Source organism: Lactuca serriola, chromosome 3, assembly GCF_051521515.1.
Source record: "Lactuca serriola cultivar US96UC23 chromosome 3, Lser_US96UC23_V15, whole genome shotgun sequence".
In the NCBI taxonomy this organism is placed as follows: Eukaryota; Viridiplantae; Streptophyta; class Magnoliopsida; order Asterales; family Asteraceae; genus Lactuca; species Lactuca serriola.
In genome coordinates this window covers 232,807,806-232,831,474 of record NC_136410.1, presented here as the reverse complement: position 1 = coordinate 232,831,474, position 23,669 = coordinate 232,807,806, and the positions used below count along the sequence as shown (strand labels likewise).

Genomic DNA, 23,669 nt, shown 5'->3' with positions numbered 1-23,669 from the left:
CAAGGTTGAAGATGGGTGAAGGTGGAGATGGTGGTGACTTGGTGGCTTGTGGAGGAATAAGGGTGGTGTTGGTAAGAGAAGATTGAATCCGACGGCAGGGATCATCTGATGGTATTTATTCTTCTAACAAATCTTTGGCCTCATATGAATTCTGTCTAATTCGTTTACATTCAAAAAACAAATCAACAAATCAGAAGAACGTTGGGTTGGAACTTTAGGGCTAAATGTTGGATTAATGATCTGAAATAGGGATAATGAATCATGTTCTTGGAGCTCATTTGAGCAACATCGTTTCCTATATAGATATGAAAAACAAAATTGAAATGTATAGATAAAACTCAAGATTATAAGGAATTTGTTTGATTTCTTATTGAGGTTTCTACTTTTGAGTAAACCAATTTGTTATAAGGATTAAATCTAATGAATTTCTATATCTTCTTCATATTTATGGATTTTTATATGAGTTTGTGATTTTTTGTATGTGATAATGACTTAAAAGCATAATATATTTTTTGATTTGTACACATTTGGTCACTGAGTTTTTTTCGTCCACATTTGACCATTGAACTTGTTTAACTATACACATTCAATCTTTACGACCGACTACTCAAGTAAGCCGGAAAAATGACTTAATATGGTAAATATATTTATCATTTTGTACACATTTAGTCCTTAATATTTTTATGCACATTTAGTCATTAATAGTTTTTTTATTGCAAAATAAGTCGTTTTTATACAAATTCGGTACTTAGGAACGGTTTCTTTAGGTTTTCTCATGACATCTTACTTAGGACAATCATTAATAAGGTGTTCGAGGTTGTTTATGTTTATGGTCACTGCAGCCTCGATTGCTTGGTGCTTAAGTCTTGTCTTCCGAACGTCGTAACTTCTTCATACGATATCAGACTTTAACGTTCTTTATATCTATGTGTTCGTGTTTGAGTCTACTACAACTTTTGTTTAGATTACTCCCGCTAAAAAAAATACATTTTTACTTACGTTTTAAAAAAAACATTCATACATATATTCATAAAAAACACATGTAGATAAAGATCATAAGTAAAAATATATTGTTTTTTTTATCAGGAGTAATTTAAACGAAAGTTGTAGTAGACTCAAATATGAACATGTGAATATGAAGATCATTAAAATCTGAGATCGTATGAAGGAGTTACAACATTTAGAACACAAGACCTAAGCAACTAAGCAGTTTAAATTATTCCATTTAAAAAGTAATGTACTTTTACTTACGATTTTATAAAAAACGTCCATGCATATATTCATAAAGAACGCATGTATATAAATATCGCAAGTAAAAATATATTACTTTTTAATGGGAGTAGTCTAAACAATTTGTGGTAGATTGAATTGCGAACGTGTGGATATAAAGATCGATAAAGTCCGAGAACGTATAAAAAAGTTACGACATTTAGAAGACAAGACCTAAGCACCAAGCAATCGAGGCCACGGTGGCCATAAGCTTGAATAACTCCTGAACACCCCATTAACGATTGTCCTATGTAGAATGTCGTGAGAAAAAAACTAAAGTCGTACATATGTATTGAATATGTACAAACACAACAATGACTTATTTTGCAAAAAATAATAAGAACTAAATATGCACAAAAATATTAAGGACTAAATATATAGAAAGTGAAAAATATATTACCTTATTAAGTCATTTTTTCTCGGTTTACATGAACTAGCCGATCATAAGGACTGAATCAATTAAACAAGTTGAAGAGACAAATGTAGACAGAAAAAAAAATTCAGTGACCAAATATGTAAAAATCGAAAAATATATTGTCCTTTTAAATTATTATTATTATTATTATTTTTTTGTATTATGATTGTATTTCCGAATTTATGTATCAAGCACATTTTTCTTTAAGTGTGTTCTTGGATATGTGCTTTTTTTATTCTTTGTGAGTGTTTTGTGCATAAATGTCCTTCAACACAAAATCATTTCGTTATATGAAAAGGTTCTAATTTGGGTTTAAGCGAACTCATTGAAGGTAGGTTGAGGGTATCGGTTATCATGGTGGACGACATACGATAAAAGTCGGGTGGTGGTGGAATGATCATTTAATATCAACATAAACTATTAATTAACTAAAGGATAATGACTTGAAAGGGTAACAAACTTTCGATTTTTTTCACATTTAGTCATTAAACTTTTTTTTGTTATCTATTTGTCATTGAACTATTGAAACTGTTCACATTTTACCCTTATGACCGGCTGTTACCGGTCATAAGGGTAAAATGTGAACAATTTCAATAGTTTAGTGGCAAATAGATAACGAAAAAAAGTTTAGTGACTAAATGTGAACAAAATCGAAAGTTCGTTTCCCTCTAAAAAGTTCAATGACTAAATGTGAACAAACTTCCTCTTGTATTATGTTTTAGCAAATTATTTATTTTTGTTAAATTGTAGCAACATTTGTTGATGAAGAAATCTATGTAATAAAAAAAAACGAAACCCTGAAAATATATTTAAAAAAAAACAAAAACCGAAACCGAAATAAAAAACCAATGGTTTTACATTTTTCAAAATAAAAAATTAAAATTTCCAATCTCCCCCTATATAGAGGTGTTTACATGTCTCTTTCTCTCTCATGTCATAAAGGAGGAGTTTTGGATAGAAAATTCTGAATTGAGCGCTTTCTCATTCCCTTTTTGGTTTTATAATCATTTTTCGATTATAAAAATGGGGAATGATTTAGATATGGAAATCCGAAAGTTGAATTTTTGTAAAACCAAAATCAGATTGGAAAATTGTGATTTTTTATTTTGGAAAATACCAAACTATTGGTTTTTTATTTCGGTTTTGGTTTTTCATTTTTTTAATATATTTTTTGGGGTTTCGTTTTTTTATTTCATAGATTTTCTTCATCAACAAATGTTGCTACAGTTTAGCAAAAATAAATAATTTGCTAAAACATAATACAAGAGGAAGTTTGTTCACATTTAGTCATTGAACTTTTTAGAGGGAAACGAACATTCGATTTTGTTCACATTTAGTCACTAAACTTTTTTTCATTATCTATTTGCCACTAAACTATTGAAACTGTTCACATTTTACCCTTATGACCGGTAACAGCTGGTTATAAAGGTAAAATATGAACAGTTTCAATAGTTCAATGGCAAATAGATAACGAAAAAAAGTTTAGTGACTAAATGTGAACAAAGTCGAAAGTTTGTTACCCTTTCAAGTCATTATCCCATTAACTAATAAGAAAAAAAGGGTTAAAAATGTCTTCTTACATACATCCAACGACTTAAAATAAATAGAGTTGGCAAAACGGACGAAAGATACAATGTTGAAACTATAGAGACCGTTATATAACAAAATCCAATGTTTTACTCCAGTTGTCATTTTTTGAAAACCACAGGGACTGATCGTGAAATTTGTCTTAAAAACTTAACATCTTTGTAATTTAACTACTCAAGGACCAAACATCTTACAAAAGGAAACCATAAGGATTGTCAGTGTAACAAAATGCAAGGTTGGACTAAAGCTGTGATTTTAATTATACCAGAGGCCATTCTTGTAATTTACTCTAGAATTACTAAGGTGTTGTTTGTTTTTCTGAAGCCAAAATGTCTACAGTCTGCGGACCACATCTGTAAACCTCTGCAGCAGAAGAGGTGGACTAAACATCTGCAGTCTGCAATAAGAAGACTGTTTCTTTTTTAACGTCTGCAGGCTATTGAAACAAACTGAATTTTAAATAAAATGATTTTACAAACTTTAAATGATTTTTCAACACTAAAATTTTAATAATAATAGTCTTATAACATTGAAAATAAAATTCATGCAACTAAATTAGTCATACAATAAAAAAAAATAGGTTTTACAATAACAATTTCATTTAAAACAATTTAATCTATATTGTGCATCAACTGATCAGCAATTTCATCCCTTAACTGAGTCATATTCACGGTCTGCTGCAGAAATTACAACATTCACAACAATATTTCTTATTTCCAGCACTTGATTTCATCAATTTCAGCAACAAATAACATTAAATTTAAGAAAAAAAACCATTAAATTTAACTGAGTCATATTCACGGTCTGCTGCAGAAATTACAACATTCACAACAATATTTCTTATTTCCAGCACTTGATTTCATCAATTTCAGCAACAAATAACATTAAATTTAAGAAAAAAACCATTTTAAGTTAAGGGATGAAATTGCTGATCAGTCGATGCACAATATAGATTGAATTGTTTTAAATGAAATTGTTATTGTAAAACCTAATTTTTTTATTGTATTTTTATTGTAAAACCTAAGTCTTTTAAAATTAGGTCTCAACATAACAAAACGCTGATGCTAGTAATCCATCGGGATAATGACTTGAAAGGGTAATGAACTTTCGACTTTATTTACATTTAGTCACTAAACTTTTTTTCATTATTTATTTGCCACTAAACTATTGAAATTGTTCACATTTTACTCTTATGACCGGTAACAGCCGGTCATAAGGGTAAAATGTGAACAGTTTCAATAGTTCAATGGCAAATAAATAACGAAAAAAAGTTTAGTGACTAAACGTGAAAAAAGTCTAGAGTTCGTTACTTTCAAGTCATTATCCCTAATCCATCCAATGAATTCAAACTTGTGTTTTATTGAATCCAACTATTTGAAGCCGATTGTCGTGGTGATGTCGACTCCAAAAAACGTCGCTTCTTTTATCTACTCCCATCTCCACAACAAATTCAGAGTACCTTCAGTTCTCATTCTTCCCATCTTTCTTTCAAAAATCCTTCATCATTCTTAGAATTAGCTATAGGAATCTATCCCTTCAAAACGATTTTAGCATCGTTTCATTCAACTTCTTCTTTCGGTGATGAAAGTCGATATGTATTTGAGGCGATTACTAACCTTGATGATGCTCTGAACCTGTTCGATGAAATGACACAGAGACAACCTCTGCCCCCAGTGATTCAATTCAATCAGTTGTTGCAAGGTGTTACCAAAATGAAACACTATTCTTGCTCCGTTGACTTTTTTAAACAAATGAATGCCCTTGGTGTTCCTGTCGATGTGTACACTATTAGCATTGCTATCAAGTGTTGCTGCCAAATGTACCATACCAATGAAGGATTTGCAGTCCTTGGCTATGGGTTTAAACGTGCTGTTTTACCTAATGTTTACACATTTAATACACTCTTAAATGGACTCATCCTAGAAGATAGAGTCCCCAATGCGGAAATGTTATTCAAGAAGCTAATCAAAGAGGAACTTTGTGAACCTAATACAATTATGTACAACACTATGATTAAAGGGCTTTCTAAATTTGGCAATAATGATACAGCCATTGCTTTACTCAAACGAATGGACGAAAAGGGTTGTAAACCTGATGTGTTCACATATAGCACCATCATTGATAGTCTTTGCAAGGACAAAATGTTAGATGATGCTTTAAACCTCTTCAAAGAAATGGTCTTCCACAAAGGCATTCTACCTGATGTTGTCACTTACAACTCTTTGATTCATGGTCTTTGTAACTTATGTCATTGGGATGAGGTCGATAAAATACTCAAAGAAATGGAACAGCAAAGGATCTCCCCAGATGTTCATACTTTTAGTATATTAGTCGATGCACTTTGCAAGGAAGGTAAAGTGGAAGAAGCAAAAGGTGTTATCAACTTAATGATTCAGAGAGGGAAGGATCCTAATGTAGTGACATATAATTCACTTATTAATGGGTATTGTTTGCGTGGTGAAATGAGGAAAGCAAAGGAGGTTTTTATTCAATGGGGTTTCGAGGTCTGGTTCCTAATATTGTGACTTATAATAGTTTATTGAATGGGTATTGCAAGAAATTGAAGATGGAAAAGGCCATGCATTTGTTTCATGAAATAATTAAAAAAGGTATGAAACCTGATGTCATCACTTACAACACCATGATACATGGATTGTTTTGAGTTGGACGTTGTAAAGATGCAGATGAACTGTTTCATGAGATGCGAGCACATAATTTGATTCCAGATGAATTCACTTATGGAATAGTTTTGGAGGGTCTATGCAACAACAATCAAGTGGAGGAAGTACTCTCTTTCTTCTATTTGATAGGTGACAACAACCTAAATTCAAATATTATTGTGTACAGTAGTATACTCATTGATGGTTCAAGTAAAAGTGGGAAGTTTGATATTGCAAGGAACCTTTTCAATGAGTTAAGTGTTAGAGGTTTGCAACCGAATGTTTGGACATACAATGTAATGATTAGTGGTTTTTGTCGGGAAGGTTTAGTGAGTGAAGCGAAAGAGTTGTTTTTTAAGATGGAAAAGAGAGGTTGCTCACCAGATGATGTGACTTACCGTGTTCTTCTTCAAGGAATTTTAAAGTATGTTCATCATGATATGGTAGAGATGCTTTTATTGGAAATGGAAGGGAAAGGCTTTTCACTTGATGCTTCAACTGTATCAATGTTACTTGATCATATAAAAGCTAGATCTTTAGATGCTTCTTTGCTTAAGTTGATTGGTAAGCTTGTGCCAAAGGAAGAAGTGGACACTCCTTGTTTTACAGTGTAAATGGTTTACAAGTTTGTTATGTGTTAGTTTTCTTTGTTTCCCAATATCCAGAAGACAATAGTTGTGACTCGAAATTCAATGGGGCTTCTCCTTTCCTTTTGATTTGCAAAATTGGAAGTTAAACTTTTTCTTTACGTACAAGATACCATGTTTTATATAGCAATGCATAACAAGTGACACATCAATTTCGTTAATCCTTTGAACTTTTGAGAAATTTTAGTATGATCAACTTTTCTTTAAACTCAACGTATACTTGGTTTAATAAAAGGGTATTTGAATAGCTGATCCAGCATGCTATTGAAGCTTGTATATTTGTAATAAATGTGAGAGATATAGTGTGTTTTGTGGGTTGTAGCAACACTTGAAGCTTTTAGACTACATTGTCTGAGTTTTAGTGTCCTCTTGCTATAAGATATACCATGTTCACTAATATTAGATTGTTTTGGGGGAAATGTTTTTGAGCCAAAGTGTAGTTGAATTAAGTATCTATTATCAAAATTCTGCAATCAAACTAGATGAGTGGGTTTATAAAACAATTCACAAAAGATTGGGTAAACTAGTGAATCTCCAAAAAAAACTTTTAAAAGTGATCAGTTTTTGGACTCTAAGGATGTTCGGGAGCAACCTTCTGAGAGCTTCTAAGCATTTTAGCTTGAAAAATAAAACTCGAACTAACAAAAAAAAAATTGTTCGGGTGTAAGGATTAAAGCTTTTATTTTAAACAAAAAACTATTTATCCAAAAGCTATTTCAAATAGCTTTTAATATGTATTAGCTTTTAGAAGTTGTTAACTTTTAGTATTTTTGTATTTTGCACCTTTAAAAGTTGACAACTACTTTTCTCGTAAACTTTTAGATAAAAAAAAACTTTGGTTTCCTCTTTTCAACTTCTAGTTAACAGCTAACAACTAACAACTAATAGTCACCAAGCTACCAACTAGTGTAAGAAATTAATTTTTGTTTAATAAAGTTAGGGGACACATCATGTTCAATGAAAAATAGCTATGAATAATGTTGATTGTGGATGATGTTAGTTACATTTTCATTTGGTTCTATTAAAAAACTATACTTTAAAAACCAACTACTTTTCTTCTACACTTGTAGACAAATAAAAGCCCCAGCTTTCCACAACTAACAACTACAATTACAACTATCAGATACCAAGTTACCCATTAGTTTTGTCATACATGTAAAATTTAGTGGAAACCAAATGTGTCAATGAAAAATAACTAAAATAATGTTGATGATTGTGAGTGATGTTTGTAAAATTTATTTGGTTATATTAACAAAAATCACACTAAAACCCACCAATATATATATATATATATATATATATATATATATATATATATATATATATATATATATATAGAGAGAGAGAGAGAGAGAGAGAGAGATTAAAGAGATTCAAATGAAATATATATATATATATATATATATATATATATATATATATATATATATATATATATATATATATATATATATATATATAGAGAGAGAGAGAGAGAGAGAGAGAGAGAGATTAAAGAGATTCAAATGAAAAATATTGGACAGAAAGAAATTATTAGTTTCATTAAAATGAAAAAATTGCTACGTTCTTGCACAAATACAAATCCTTCCATTTTTTATTTTCATTACTTAGTGATGTTTTCGTTTGATAATAAAATGACATAAAAGAATTACAATATAATACGTTTTCATTTATGCAATTTTTAATAACCCAAAACTATTCAAAGGATTCCACAAGTTCAATCATATTACACCACTACTTTCTAAAAATAACTAGAGAAAACATTTTTAGTTATAATTTGATTTTGGGTTTTAACAAATTTTAATTATGTCTATTTTTTTATATAATTGAATGACACAGAGAGTAGATTTAAAAGTATTATAAAACATTGATATGAATTTCCATTCCTACAATTACAAACCAACCAAGCATTAGCATGACTCACTCGATTAAAATGTTCATATCATTCATTCGTCATCCAACTTCCCTTACTTTGACAGCCTACGGGTCTATTATTTTATGGGAATTTTGTAATTATAAAAGTGATATATATAACTTCCCTCAAATGTCTAACTTTAACACTAAATTTAATACAAAGTTTCATAATTTAGAAATTTGATGCTATACTTGTAAGTACTTTTAACTTTTACTTTTTAAATTCAGGTAGTGTGTCTCTGTCTCATCCATTTTGTTGCTGACCATTTTTCTCCTGCAAGGACCTCACAACCACCATGAATGCTATCAGGGTCCGATTGCCCATCAAGTCCCTGCAAGAAATAGCAACATATTTTCATGAATTTGATGCTTCAAAAAAAAAAAAAAAAAAGTGTTTGAGTAACATACCATGCTCCAGAAAAGGACAGCATCTCCTTTATTCGGTTTAACACAAAGTCCCCTCACCATTTTTCCACCACAGCTGCATTCACCTGAGCCAGCCTGGCATTTTATACAAGTTAGAGAGATGCATGAAAAATAGAACATGTAGAAATAGCAAATATACTTTCATTGATTTCTGTATTATTATGTCCTCCTACTTTCATTTCTTCCTATTACACCTTCCTACTTTGAGAAATCCATCTAATATTCTAATTATAGCAATTTCATCCAAAAACTGTTATAAATGGATACATTTTTAAAAGTAGAGTAAATTACACGAATGGTCTCCCTATGGTTTAGGGTAATTTGCACGTTTGGTCCCTAACATATTTTTTTTAACTCAGAAGGTCCCTACTGTTTGTTTTTGTTATGCGCTTGGTCCCTATCTTACCCAAAAAGACTATTTTGCCCTTGACTTTTTAATTTATTTAAATAAACACACCCACCCCAACCCCACCCAAAAAGACTGAACACGCAATTTGGCACTTGGACCAGGGACGAATCATGTAATTTACTCAAATATCTTATATTAATACACTTTGTATTTATTTTATAAGATTAAATACATGTACTAAAAAAAAGGAAGGAATGTAAGTCTTACCATTGGAAATAAAGTTTCTCCTCCTTCAACATTATCAGTTAAATACATCAACATTGTCGCCACCCTTTGACCACCACGCTTTAAGTTGAACTGCAAGGAAAAACAACTCTCTCCTTAGACATGGTTGGGTTGGGCCCCACGAGCATAAAGACCAATTTTAATAAATTAACAAATTATCATTTATAACCCTTCAACTCACATAATACTTTTTAATCACACCAATTCCCTTTTATTTACATAATTCTGTTTTTGACTCTTCCGATGAACAGTGACAGATGCTTTTACTTTTTTTTTTTTGTTACTTAATGCAAATTTATTATTATTTAGAACATAATTTAAATTTGTGAAAAAGTTAAAAATAAAACAAATATCAATTATATTCAGTACTAGTATTGATTTGAACGTATAACGAGATCTTCATAAATGTGCAATTAATCTGTTTAAAGCGATGCATAATGTTTGACTATATTTTTCTAATAAATGAATTCATACGTAAAATACGATAAGTGTATAATATATATAAATTTTAAAAGGAAGGGGTGTAAATAAATAAAGAGTATTATGTAAGTTAAAGGGTCATAAGTGCAAAGTTTGATATACACATGGAGTGCAAATGAAAAGTTTACCGTATCAGAGAAGTAGTCATGGTGGGGTCTGTAGAACTGATTTGGTTCATACCTGTGCTTCTGTAGATGTTAGCTTTATTACTGAAAATGTATTAGTAAAAGCATTCATTTGAATTTAAAAAAAAAAAAAAAAAAAAAAAATACCAATTAACAACACACCCACCTCAACACTTGAATCAGCTCTCCATTTTCAACTGGAACTTGAGAATATGTAGAAATCCGTTTCTCAATTGCCTACATTTGCATATAAACATACTACATTACAATCCTCACTTGTACTACAATTCCTTTTAATTGCAACTTTTTGTCCCACCCAAAAACTTGCAATTTTTCGTCTGTGTAAAAGACGGAAATACCCTCTCATCCTCATCATAGGAAATAGCTCTATAAGCTCAAACACAATGGAAACTAGTCAAAGTACTAAGTACTAACCTTTATCATTGGATACTTCCTTTCTTCATGGTTCAAAAACATGCCAGAGCTAGTCCTCACATTACTCTTGATTCCCTATTTTTTAAGTAATCATTACATACAATTTTTGTTTATATGTATTTCAATATATACATAATGAGGGTAGTTTGGTCTGTTGATAAAAAATGAAGGATGAAATTGAACCCTGCCACCATCTACTGAATAGTGGATCCATCAAACATGAAATTTGAAGGATTCTGACAGAATTGAGTTCCGTCCATTTGGCAACCATGGAATGGAATCTCAAATTCCAATTCCGTCGGAATCAACAAACCAAACACATCTTATTTTCAACATACATACCTTTCCGGTTTTTGCATCCACTACAGTTGAAACCTGAAGACGAGGCTTGGCTAATGCTCTAAGATAATCACATTCCTACAAAAGTCATAACATATTCAGGACTTCACTTACAGCATTATGCATCCTTGAAATATCCAAGTAATAGTAACTTTTCTAATTGTGAATAAAAGCAAAATTAAGATTATAATTAAAGAAGCTTAACAGGTTAGATTTATAAGCATAGAAACTGACAATTAAAAAAAATAGAATTTTGATGATGTTTGTGTACCTCTGAGCTTAAAAAGTTATGGAACACAATGATTCGTGGGGACCAGCTAATGATTTCAGGTTTGACCTGTAGAAATAAAGAAAATGAAAACAAATAACATAAATATCGACTAAAAGTGAAAGAAATTATCTTGCATACATAAAAAACAAATATGTTTGTGTTTATGTTTATGTATTTATGTATGTGGATTTAGATGGAGCTTGAGGACATACGTATCCAATGCGTAAAATTGCAGCTTCTTTGTCATTCCCCCAACCCGATACAGCTGAAACGATAAGAGGGTAAAAGATGAATTAAAAAAAAAAAAAAACATATGCACACAATGACACAACTTTTTTTTTAAAAAAGATTGCAAGTAAATACATACAAATAACAGCTTTATGATATGTTTGAATCACTTCAAAATTTGGTAGGGCTAGTGAACATTGGACTAAAAGTTATCTAGTTATAGGAAATTACTGAGTTTGCTAAATACATGGACTGTTGTTACTTATGAGCACTTGTTGTTGAGCAAATTTCTCAATTTTATATGTTCAAATGCTTCTCTATTTTATGATGCTAGCTATTAACTTTGATGAGAGTTTATTGTCATGAAGAATAGAATGTAAGATGCTAACCTGTAGGCAACTGATTACTCCCAAGTGTTCTTCTTAATGAAGGAAATGTAGTGCCTACAAACAATATATTTGTTAGCCATCCATGAAATTGAACATAATCAATATATAAAAGCTTTTCAAGACTGGTATGGTTGAGAATATTCAATATTTTACCATATGAATCTTCCAAATTCCGAATAAATGCCAATTGAAGCAAAGATCCTGTGTTTTGTTAAGGAACAAAAACATTTAGCAAAAGGCATCTAAAATGAGATTAAAGATATGGTGAATGTAAGACATATATGGTATAAATCTTTTAGGAATGTGAGGTTATTGGTTAAAAGCATGAAGTAGGAAGTTATGCCTGAAGTCATGCTAATTATTAAAAACAATTGAGAGGACCCCAATAATATTTTGCTCACAAATGAAGTTTGGATGTCACATGAATCATTTTTGCTTTAGGTTATTGAGTTTTAGATTTACATAATTTTGTTCTTTATTTTTCATTTTGAAATATTATGTAAGTATGCTTTGGTTTTCAATGAAAGGATGGCCATGGTTTTTCTTTTTCACATTTAATTGATGTTTAACAATTAACATTTATTATACCTTTTCTATCTGACAAAGTTTTTAGGATATATAGACATGTATACTCAAATATGCTATCAAATTTGGATCATTAACTAACTAGAAATGGATACAAATACATCTGCATTTTTTAACATCCTATGCATCTGAATGTCGACACTATAGTGAACATCCATCAACAATAAACATAGATTTGAATACCCAATTTGTTAATTGGATACAAATATCAAGTAGATATCCAATCCGTTTAACATTCATTTACAACCCTATTTGTGGTCAATTCCACAGAATCCAGAGATGAAACAGTTTAGAACCCAACCCCTATGAGTAGCTAATCGCAACTTAATGAAAGTTATTTGTTTGCAGTATCTTACCCCATAGTTGTAGCTTTATGGCGATTTATAACCCCACTGCAAACTCAAAACTAACTATTTTCAACTTGATTTCAATGAGAAGCATTCAACCGAAACTTAGTAGTCATCCCCTTCCACAAATAACTCATAGTTCTATAGTTTGTGCATCTAGTTAAGTTTAATCAACAAGTTTTAGTCTTTTCATCATCTTTCAGCTAGGTCTTTGTGATTTGATGAGTCCTCAACATGGTTTTTATATAGAGATTGACCTCTATATAAGGATAAACATAAAAAAAATACTTAAATCATTCCCTTAGGAAAAAAACTTTGTTTGTTGTTGTCTAGCAGAAGCATTGATTGGGGTTCACACATGACACAATGACGTATGGGTCTAGTCTATCACATGCACATCAACTGAGGAGCATTTTGGAAACTCACTGAGAGTGACTTCAAGAAAGGTAATTAGGTATATCAGGGTGTGAAATCTATATAAGTTTTGTCCCAAAATAAAATCCAAATACCTAAAACGAATTGGATAACTACATTGAATTATACAAAAGCATTATACTAGAAACATTATGGATTTGAAAGAACCACGTCAGATAGAAGATTGCTACGCTAGCCGAATCCAAGGAACGTAATTATAGATCATCAAATAAGACCCCGTCATTGTCCCCAAGAAAATAGCATTCACGAAAATCACCCAACAACAGGAGTATAAACATCTGGTTAACAAAATAGATCGACTTTTTTTTTATTAACTAAGCCTGAAAATGAATAGTTAATCCATTCGTTGCTGTTACTTAACCCTTGGTAACAACAAACTAAAATCGAAACAAACCTTGAAAAAATTCACAATATACACAGAATTTAGAAGAAGCTTAAGCTACCTTTTTAAGCATAATAGCAATTATTTAGCAAAGCATCGGGTAATCGTAGAGAATTTTTTTGATCATCATAGACATTAAGCTGTTTTTAACGAATTAATGAGAAAATTACCGGCAATCATTCCGATAGTGACAAGTGTAAGTAGACCAATAACGATTCTCATCGCAGAAGCCATGGCGGATCCGAAGGAGTTGCCAATCGGACAGGTTGTAGTTGTTGAAGTCCGGCGGCACTCTCGCCTTTCACAGTCTCAGTTTTATTTGGTCGATTTCAATGGCCCGTGACCATTTCAAAACGCATGTAGCGTTTCCACACGAGTCGTTGTGTTCTCGCCCATGGTTTTTATTCAATATTGTTAAATTAAATATAGAAAAATCTAATTTCGATACAATATATGCTTTGAAAAAAAATATTTCAAATTACATTTTTATATTAAACAAATAATTAATTAATTAATTGAATAATAAACCAAAAACATAATTTATGAAATAAAAGTAGCTTTTATTATAAAAATAGGGGGAAATATCTTATTAAGATAATTAAATATTGCCCTTGTACTCAATTGGTCACTTTCCTTTTTTTGTATCTCATTTACCATTGAACTTGTTGTAGGTGTTCCCAGAAACCATTGAAACCGGCTATTGAAGGTTTCCGGCAATTTCTTATCTCCAGCGACTCTTTGGTCGTCTTCTCCAGCGAGCCTCCGGCAAAAACGAGTTTTTCCGGCGCACTTTTCTCGACTGCCATCCAAGCGGCATCCACCGCCGGTGTTGCTGCTTAGCTTTCTCCACCCTCCCCTCTCTCCCTCCTGTCAATTTGCTGCCAGAAAAAGGAAGAAGGGACGCAGACAGCAAGCCACCTGCCACCTCCTCCGTCCATCACCGAAACCCACCTGTCACCTCCCTTTTGCCGCCGGTAAACCACCATTACCACCTCCTGTTGCATGCTACTGCTATAAGTCATCAAACCGAGACCCAAGGATCCGTCGAAAATCTCATTTTTGCCGGAGGCTCGCCGGAGAAGACGACCAGAGAGTCGCCAGAGATAAGAAATTGCCAGAAACCTTCAATAGCCGGTTTCAATAGTTTCTGTGAACACCTACAACAAGTTCAATGGTAAATGAGATACAAAAAAAAAAAAAAAAAAAAAAAAAAAAAAAAAGTGACCAGTTGAGTACAAGAGCAACAGTTAATTACCCTAATAAGTCATTTCCCCTAAAAATAGCAAACCGCAAAAATAGCCATGTTTTTTTTATTGAATTCAAAATGATATATGATGTTTTACAATGCTACCTGAATTTGGAGATTTGATTGTTAAGAGCATACAATTTTCAAGGTTGATACATAAAATAAGAATGTGAATCGTAAGACTTCCAACATATAAAGCAGTCAACAAGTTTTTGACTTGTCCTTGAAGTCGACCAGGACTTACATAGATGGGAGGCCCTTTTTAGGGTTTTGGGATATGTTTAGGGTTTATATAATATTATGGACATGTTCATCAAAACTAGCTGATAGCGGGTAGTTTGTAACGTTTTGTTAAACGCTACATGAAGTAACATTTTGATTTGGAGCGTTTTGATTAAACTAAATGCTAGAAGCTTGTAGTGTCAAACGAGACTTTTTTGTTCAAAGCGGAGCGTTTTGTCAAACGCTAGAAATTAGAAGCTCTCAAACGCTCTAAAACACTTCATGTTGAACACGCCTATGTAAATGTCTGCACGTTGCTAAAAAATGGTAAGTTTAATAGAAAATATCCAAGATTATAAAACATTTTATAATACTAACCATATTTTTAATAACATATATAAGTCTACGTTTTACAATAAAAATCTATTTATACACAACAAACAATGTTCGTCTAATTTATATGAAAATAACGAAGTTTATATAGATTTTTTTAACAAATAGTCGACCAAGTAATATTATAATAGTTTAAAACTAAAAAATTTACAGTATGTTATTCTAACACATAAATTACACTACAAATTTTTCTACCTACAACACATTAGCTAGATTATCCAAATAATTTATGTAAATAAAAAGTATGCTATAACTTACTTAAATATAAGAAAATAGCTCACTAATTATAAAAGTAAATAAATATATGAAAACAAAGGGAAGTGATTCATACACAAAAAGAAACTCCTCCCAATGTTTAATATATTATGGTATAACTCTTAAAAACACCAAATGAATAATATAAAATACACATCACCTCCCACAAAGAGACTCTTAAGAGTATTCTTGTTTTGATATTTTTATTGCATTTTGTAACGTCCCAAAAATAAGACCCAACAATTTCATTTTTAAATTAATAAAAACTAATATCCTAAAAACATCATCATAAAAATCCAAATAAAACTAATGTATCAATAGTCATATCATATCAGAGTAAATCACAAAGTGTGGAAAGAGGTGGTGTGTGCTCTGCAATTATCTTGTGTTCTTCCCTTTGGAACCAGAAGTACCTGAAATATAAACTGAAAACCGTAAGCACAAATTTTAGTGAGTTTCCCAAACATACCACATACCATACATAAATAAGCATATAACGGGCCCCTCCCAAATGAGTGTAACGGGCCCCGCCCAAACTCGCATAAATGACCCGACCCAACATATAAATCACATAAGCACATACACATACAAGAGTCACATAGACATCTAGTATCCTAGCATAACTGATCATGGACCGACATTGGTGTCTTAGACCCGCTAAACATGGTGAGGAAACTCACCTCACAATGTCGAATCTCACAGATAAATCTCTGGATGTTGGTTCGCTAAAATCCATGTGTTATCAATCATAAAATAATCATTCAATCAATAATCAGATCCCGACTCACACTAATATTCCGAACTAAGGTAAGAAGACCTCTTTACCCTATCCCTAACTTGGCTCAATCCAAAGGCCCAAAAATCCCAAATTCCAAAATAATCATCCAAGGCCCAAATATGGCCCAAACTAACTAGGCCCACTAAGGCCCAACAAGCACCAAACTAATGGGCCCTAAGGCCCAAAAGCTCCAAGGGCAACCTGTAACGTCCCAAAAATACCAGCCAAAATTTTCGTTTTCAAAATCATTTAATAAACATAAATATCATCACCATAGTATAAAATCACAGAACATGTATCTCAAAATCTCATAAATTTGTCAACATATCACAGTCTCATATAAAATATCAAAGTAAACTCTCAGGCTAATAGAATGTGGTGTGTACCATGTCATCAACTCGAGCCCTTCCCTTTGCTAGCTGAAATACCTGAAACCAAAACTGAAACTGTAAGCACAAAGCTTAGTGAGCTCCCCCAAACTACCACATACCATACAAAACACATATAACAAATAACATAACTCCGGGACTGCTTCCAACTGCATCGAGACGAATCCCGGCATCGGACTCCTGTCCAGTATCGGGCTCACCCTAGCATCCGGCCGCACCGGGCATCAGGCTCACCCCGACATCAGGCTTACCTCGGCACATACATAACATAATCACATAATCTGCATCGGGCTTGCCCCGACATCGAATCGAATCCCAGAACAAATAACATATAACACATAAACTATCATACATTGATCATACCCCGAAATACATAATACACAACAATATGACCTACATACATCAGACTTACCCCGAAACACATAACATATAACATAATCACATATACTGTCACACCCCCAAACCAAGGATGGCAGAAACATCCGGGGGTGGAGGACTTCATGTGTAGTATCATAACAAGTATAATAGTGCTCAAAGTACAAACAACCAACATAAATATAATTGAAAAAGTTACATCATAGTATAGGTTTACATGTTTCTAAATCAATTACATTATGTTGACAAAGTACAATGTTTGACGCCTTAGCTTTCCATCCTCAAAAGCCGTTGTTACCTGTTTTACGGATTCACTGAGAATACAAGTAGTTTTAAAAAAATGTCAACAATTAAGTTGGAGAGTTCATAAGATTTTAGAATGAACGTTGAAATCCTTTCTTGTATAAGTAGTGTTTGTTCCAGAAAATCCTATATTTTCTCTCAAAAATGTAATTTAGTCTAAAATGTCGAGACTAATAGTATGCTAATATTTTTCCATTTATAATATGAATCATGCAAGTTTAAATAGGCATAAACTTGTTAGTTTAAATGGAAATCCCATAAATCTTATGTTTGTTAATACCCCATGTGAGTTATTGTCACACCCCAAAACCAAGAAACGGCAGAAACGTTCAAGGGTAGAGGACGTCATGTGAAGTATCATAACAGTGTAAAGTAGTAAACAAGCAACAACATCATCCATTGCATTAAAAGTAAAGTTTTAATACATGTGTGTTCTTTCATTGTAATAAGACACCAAAATATGTAATCAAAATAAAAGACGAGTCTTGTTTGTGCTCTGTCTTCTCAAAACCTGGTCATCGTACCTGTCTACTGGTGACCTGAGAATACAAGTTATTTTGAAAGAGTAGATCAACATAAAGTTGGTGAATTCATAAGTATTTAAGTGTCATTACTCTGTTTTGGAAAGTAGTCTTCTACCAAGACCCGAATGTTTTGAAAGTAACAAAGATGGGTTTTCCCTTTTATGACTACTATTAACAATATATAGTCTACATCATCGTTTATGTGAATGTATTACAAAATAAAGGTAACAGGGAAAATATAGCCATATAAGTATTATCCTTTTGTATTAGGATAAACACGACATCGCGACCGCCAAAAAGTATTAACCTTGAACGTCCGTAGATGTTCATTATCATATGTAGCTAACAGCAGGGTGTAGGAATGGTTAGTCCCGTAAAGGTACCCCTAGTATAAGTATTAACCGTAGGCATCCGTAGATGTTCATTACCTCTGTTGCTAACAGGTGGGTGCCGGAATGGTTAGTCCCGTATGATATCCTTTTGTACTAGGATAGACAGAACTAAACTACACGTATGATATGTAATAGTATCTAATCATATAGTATCTAGGTACAAGTATCCATGTAAGTGTATCTCTTCATATAGCATTTAGTATAAAATCATGAATGAACTGACTTTGGTGTAATTCCTTGTAATAGGAATAATATTTTGTATCCCCTAACTATCCCTATAATAGTTTACTGGAAGGTAATTGATGTCCAAGAAGGTTTATACACCCTTGCTACACAAGAGTGTGGGAACTGAATGAAGGATGAAAGCTATCATATCAATACATATATATAAGAACATAAGTGTATAGATATAGTTTTGATCAAGAAGACGAAAATGGTTTTGTAAGACATTTAAGAGTTTTGAACAATAAATAACAATGACTTGATGTAATTTTAATAAACATTTCAAAAGTAATACATTTGATAACAAAGTATTTTTAAGATAGAAACCATTTCATGCATCACATTTTGAAGCATGTGAAATCAGTTGGATGAAAACACAGTTATGAATCACATATGATTGATTCTATAGCATGTTGTTTTCTACTTGTATCCCCCCCCCTAATTAAAGCATTTAAAATCATTTAAAACATTGATTAAGGGGTATGAACTCACCTGTAGATGGTGGTTTGGATGAACTGAACGGTGTAGGATTGCTAAGTGTCAAGTGAAGACTTGTACACACTCAAAGATCCTAGTTAACATATAATCACACATATATGTATCCAATTAGTCTTTAAACAACTAATTGACAATGTTAAGACATCCTAGAACATGCTAAACACCTTATATAAGTGTTATAAGTCTTAAGGATTGCATCTAAGTTGTTGTAGGATATAGATATTGGGTTTAGGGTTCCAAAGAACCCCTTTCTTGAGTTTACTCCCCAAGGACCATAACACAATGAGTTTATGGTCGTAAGACCTTGAGTTTACGGTCGTAATCTCCTAAGCTTTTGATCATTTGATGTTTTGAAGCCTTACATGTCCCTTAGAAGTATTTCTACTTGATGGTTTAGTCCTTAGAAGAGATTAGGGCACCCTTTACCTCCTTTGAGGAGTTCACGGCCCTAAGACCAATTCCCATAGGGTTTGCGGCCGTAATCTCTCATGGACATGGTATTTTTGTGCTTTCAAGTCCTACACACATTAAGGTACGAGTCTAGGCTAGTTTCACAAGGAAAGGAAGGGACTAGGGCACACTTTTGGCCCTTAAAGAAGGGTTTACGGTCCAAGGTGTTCTTGGGCCGTAAACTCTTTGATATTGTTGTTTTCTTGTGATTTCTTGGTGTTTAGACATATAACAAGCCCTATTATACTCTTAGATAGAAGCACTCACGATTCGGGACGAAAGGCCGAAGATCCTTAAGAGAGAATCGGGTTTTTCTCTAGTTGGAAATAGAACAAATGAATAAATATGGCTAAGGACCATATATATACCCCTTGGGGTTTAGGACCGCAAACTCCATGTTTGGGTCGTAAATTTCCAATTTCTTGTAGTATGAAATGTTATTGTTGCACAATAAACCCTAGAGCATCCCCTCTCTTAGCATCTCCTAAAGTGTTAATCATAAAATACTCAAACCTATCCCAAATAGTCTGAAAATTAACAGTAACTGTTCTGACTTCTATTGACTTGATATGTTGTACAGAATGGAAATTTCAGGTTGTCACATCATCCCCCCGTTAGAAGCAATTTCATCCCGAAATTAGAATTTAATCAAATAAGTAGTTACAAATAACTAAGCAAAAAGATGAGGATATTTCAGTTTCATCTGATCCTCTCGTTGCCAAGTGTATTCAGGTCCTCGCTTAGCGTTCCAGCGAACCTTCACTATCGGGATACGGCTCTGCTTTGTTTGCTTGACCTCTCGGTCCATGATCTCTACTGGTTCTTCCATGAAGTTGAGACTCTCTTTGATCTCGATCTCGTCAAGTGGGATAACAAGAGTCTCGTCGGATAGACACTTTTTCAAGTTTGAGACATGGAAGGTAGAATGTACGTTACTAAGTTCGCGCGGTAGATTGAGTTTGTAAGCTACGGGGCCGATTCGGGAAAGAATCTCGAAAGGCCCTATGTATTTTGGATTGAGCTTCCCACGCTTTCCAAAGCGTATCAAGCCCTTCCAGGGTGAGACCTTCAGTAGAACTAGATCGCCCACCTGGAATTCCAATGGTTTCCTACGCTTGTCAGCGTAGCTTTTCTGTCGGTCTCTAGAGGCTTTAAATCGTTCACGAATTTGAACGATTTTCTCTGTCGTTTCCCGAATGATCTCCGAACCCATGAGAGTGCTTTCGGGAACTCGTCCCTTAGCTAACTGGGTATCACCCACCTCAGCCCAGCACAGAGGGGATCTGCACTTTCGGCCATAGAGGGCTTCGAAAGGAGCTGCCTTTATGCTCGTGTGATAACTGTTGTTGTAGGAAAATTCGACAAGGGGTAAATGAGTATCCCAAACTTTCCCAAAGTCAATCACACAGGCTCACAACATATCTTCTAAGGTTTGGATTGTTCTCTCACTTTGTTCGTCGGTCTGTGGATGGTAGGCTGTACTCATGTCCAGCCTAGTTCCTAGGGAACTTTGTAGCGAGTGCCAGAACCTTGAAGTGAATCTACTATCTCTATCTGAGATAATGGATATGGGAACACCGTGCAGCCGTACAATCTCCTTTATGTAGGTTCGCGTAAGTTTCTCCATTTTGTCACTTTCTTTGATGGCTAGGAAATGTGCAGACTTTGTCAATCTGTCGACGATGACCCATATGGTATCAAGTCCACCCGTTGTCTTGGGCAACTTGGTTATGAAGTCCATAGTGATCCGCTCCCACTTCCATTCTGGTGGTTGCTGTAGAAGACCGGAGGGTTTCTGGTATTCGACCTTTACCTTCGCGCAAGTAAGGCATTTACTTACGAAGGTAGCAATATTTGCTTTCATGTTAGGCCACCAGTATAACTTTTTAAGATCCAGATACATCTTATCTGAACCTGGGTGGACAGAATAATGAGTGTTGTGTGCCTCGGTCATGACCAAGTCTCTGATGCCACCGTGTTTTGGTGTCCAGATCCGATCCATGAGGTATAAGGCTCCGCCACCCTTGACTTCCAAGTTCTTATCCATCCCTCTCAGGGATTCACCTGCCACATTTTCAGGTTTCAAAGCGTCGAGCTGAGCCTCCTTAATTTGCGTGGACAAGTGTGAATGGATAGTTAGAGTCAAAGATTTGACTCTACGACCAGAGTGTTCCTTCCGACTTAGGGTGTCAGCTACTACGTTGGCTTTACCCTGATGATAACGAATTTCGCACTCGTAATCACTGAGTAGCTCGACCGACCGTCGTTGTCTCATGTTGAGCTCCTTCTGGTCGAAAATGTGTTGTAGACTTTTGTGGTCTGTAAAGATCGTTCTTTTTGTACCATACATGTAGTGTCTCCAGATCTTCAGAGCAAACACAACTACTCCTAGTTCAAGATCGTGGGTGGTGTAGTTAACCTCATGTATCTTCAGCTGTCTCGAGGCATAGGCGATGACTTTACCTCGCTGCATCAGAACACATCCGAGTCCTTGATTTGATGCATCACAATAGACAACGAAGTCTTCTATCCCTTCAGGGAGGGATAGTATTGGTGCGGTGCACAAGTCTCGCTTGAGCATTTGGAATGCTCTCTCCTGTCTCTCTTCCCAGTCAAAGGCCACGCCTTTCTGGGTCAGTGTTGTAAGAGGTTTCGCTATGAGGGAGAAGTTCTGAATGAACCTGCGATAGTAGCCAGCGAGACCTAGAAATTGAAGAATTTATTTAGGTGTCTTTGGTGCTGACCAGTTCTCAATGGCCTTGATTTTGGAAGGGTCCACGTGTATTCCCTCTTTGCTAACAACGTGGCCCAAGAATTCGACTCGTCGGATCCAAAATTCGCACTTAGAGAACTTCGCATAGAGCTTCTCCGATCGTAATGTTTCCAATACTCTGCGGCGATGTTGACTATGTTCCTCCTTACTTCGAGAGTAAATGAGTATGTCATCAATGAAGACGATGACGAACTGATCCAAGTAAGGACGACACACCCTATTCATCAGATCCATGAATACTGCGGGCACGTTAGTTAATCCGAATGGCATTACTACAAACTTGTAGTATCCATAACGAGTTCGGAAGGTTGTCTTGGGAACATCCTCCTCTAACACTCGTAGTTGGTGATATCCGGATCGTAGATTTGTCTTCGAGAAGTAGTTGGCTCCTTGAAGTTGATCAAATAAATCGTCAATGCGGGGCAAGGGATAATGATTTTTAATGGTAAGCTTGTTGATTTCCCTGTAGTCGATGCACATGCGAAACGATCCATCTTTCTTCTTGACGAACAAGACCGGTGCTCCCCATGGTGAGAAGCTTGGCCTAATGAATCCCTTCTTGAGAAGTTCGTTAAGTTGACTGGAAAGTTCCTGCATCTCTGCCGATGCCAGACGATAAGGAGACCTTGCTACGGAAGTAGCCCCTAGCACTAAGTCGATTCTGAACTCGACTTGGCGTTGTGGTGGTAATCGTGGGAGTTCCTCTGGAAAGATGTCAGGAAATTCGCGTACCTCTGGGATGTTCTGAATGCCCTTTACTTCTTGACTCGTATAGACGACGTGTGCGAGGAATGCATGATATTCCTTTCGTAAGCATTTATGAGCTTGGATGCTCGAGATGATGCGAAGGCTCGTACTCGCTTTGTCACCGTAGATAATTAAGGTTTCGTTGTTAGGAAGGTTAAGACGAACTGCTTTCTCAAAGCACATGATGTCGGCGTGAAGAAGACTCAACCAATCCATGCCGATGATAGCGTTGAAACATTTAATTGGGACCGGCATGAGGTCTATCTTGAAAGTATGGCCATCTAAAGTTAGAGTACAACCTACGTATATGCAGTTAGTACTTTCCATTTTCCCGTTTGCCATCTCTACAATGAATGATTTATCTAAGGCACGAGGTTTTTGTTTAAGTAGGTGTGCAAATTTATGGTTTACAAAACTCTTCTCCACTCCACTGTCGAAAAGTATGCAAGCATATGAGTTATCGAGGAGAAACGTACCAGTAACTATCGTAGGATCAGCTACTGCTTCCTCGTGTCCCATGGCCATAACTCTTCC

General features: G+C 34.3%; 1 protein-coding gene and 1 pseudogene across 1 annotated transcript; one reads left to right on the top strand and one right to left on the bottom strand.

Annotated features, from left to right (window-relative positions):
* The first annotated feature begins 4,917 nt into the window (after positions 1–4,917).
* LOC145096089 (uncharacterized) lies at positions 4,918–6,545 on the top strand (annotated as a pseudogene).
* A 1,876-nt stretch (positions 6,546–8,421) lies between these two features.
* LOC145093691 (prolyl 4-hydroxylase 1) lies at positions 8,422–13,956 on the bottom strand. The gene is made up of 12 exons (XM_079031912.1): positions 13,739–13,956; positions 11,973–12,020; positions 11,820–11,873; positions 11,415–11,467; positions 11,203–11,268; positions 10,935–11,009; positions 10,593–10,667; positions 10,324–10,394; positions 10,161–10,212; positions 9,535–9,624; positions 8,901–8,993; positions 8,422–8,824 (listed from the first exon to the last, which is right to left on the bottom strand). Exons 1-12 carry the CDS (start codon positions 13,800–13,802, stop codon positions 8,717–8,719), a joined length of 849 nt encoding a protein of 282 aa, XP_078888038.1. The 5' UTR covers positions 13,803–13,956; the 3' UTR covers positions 8,422–8,716.
* Between the last annotated feature and the right edge of the window lie 9,713 nt (positions 13,957–23,669).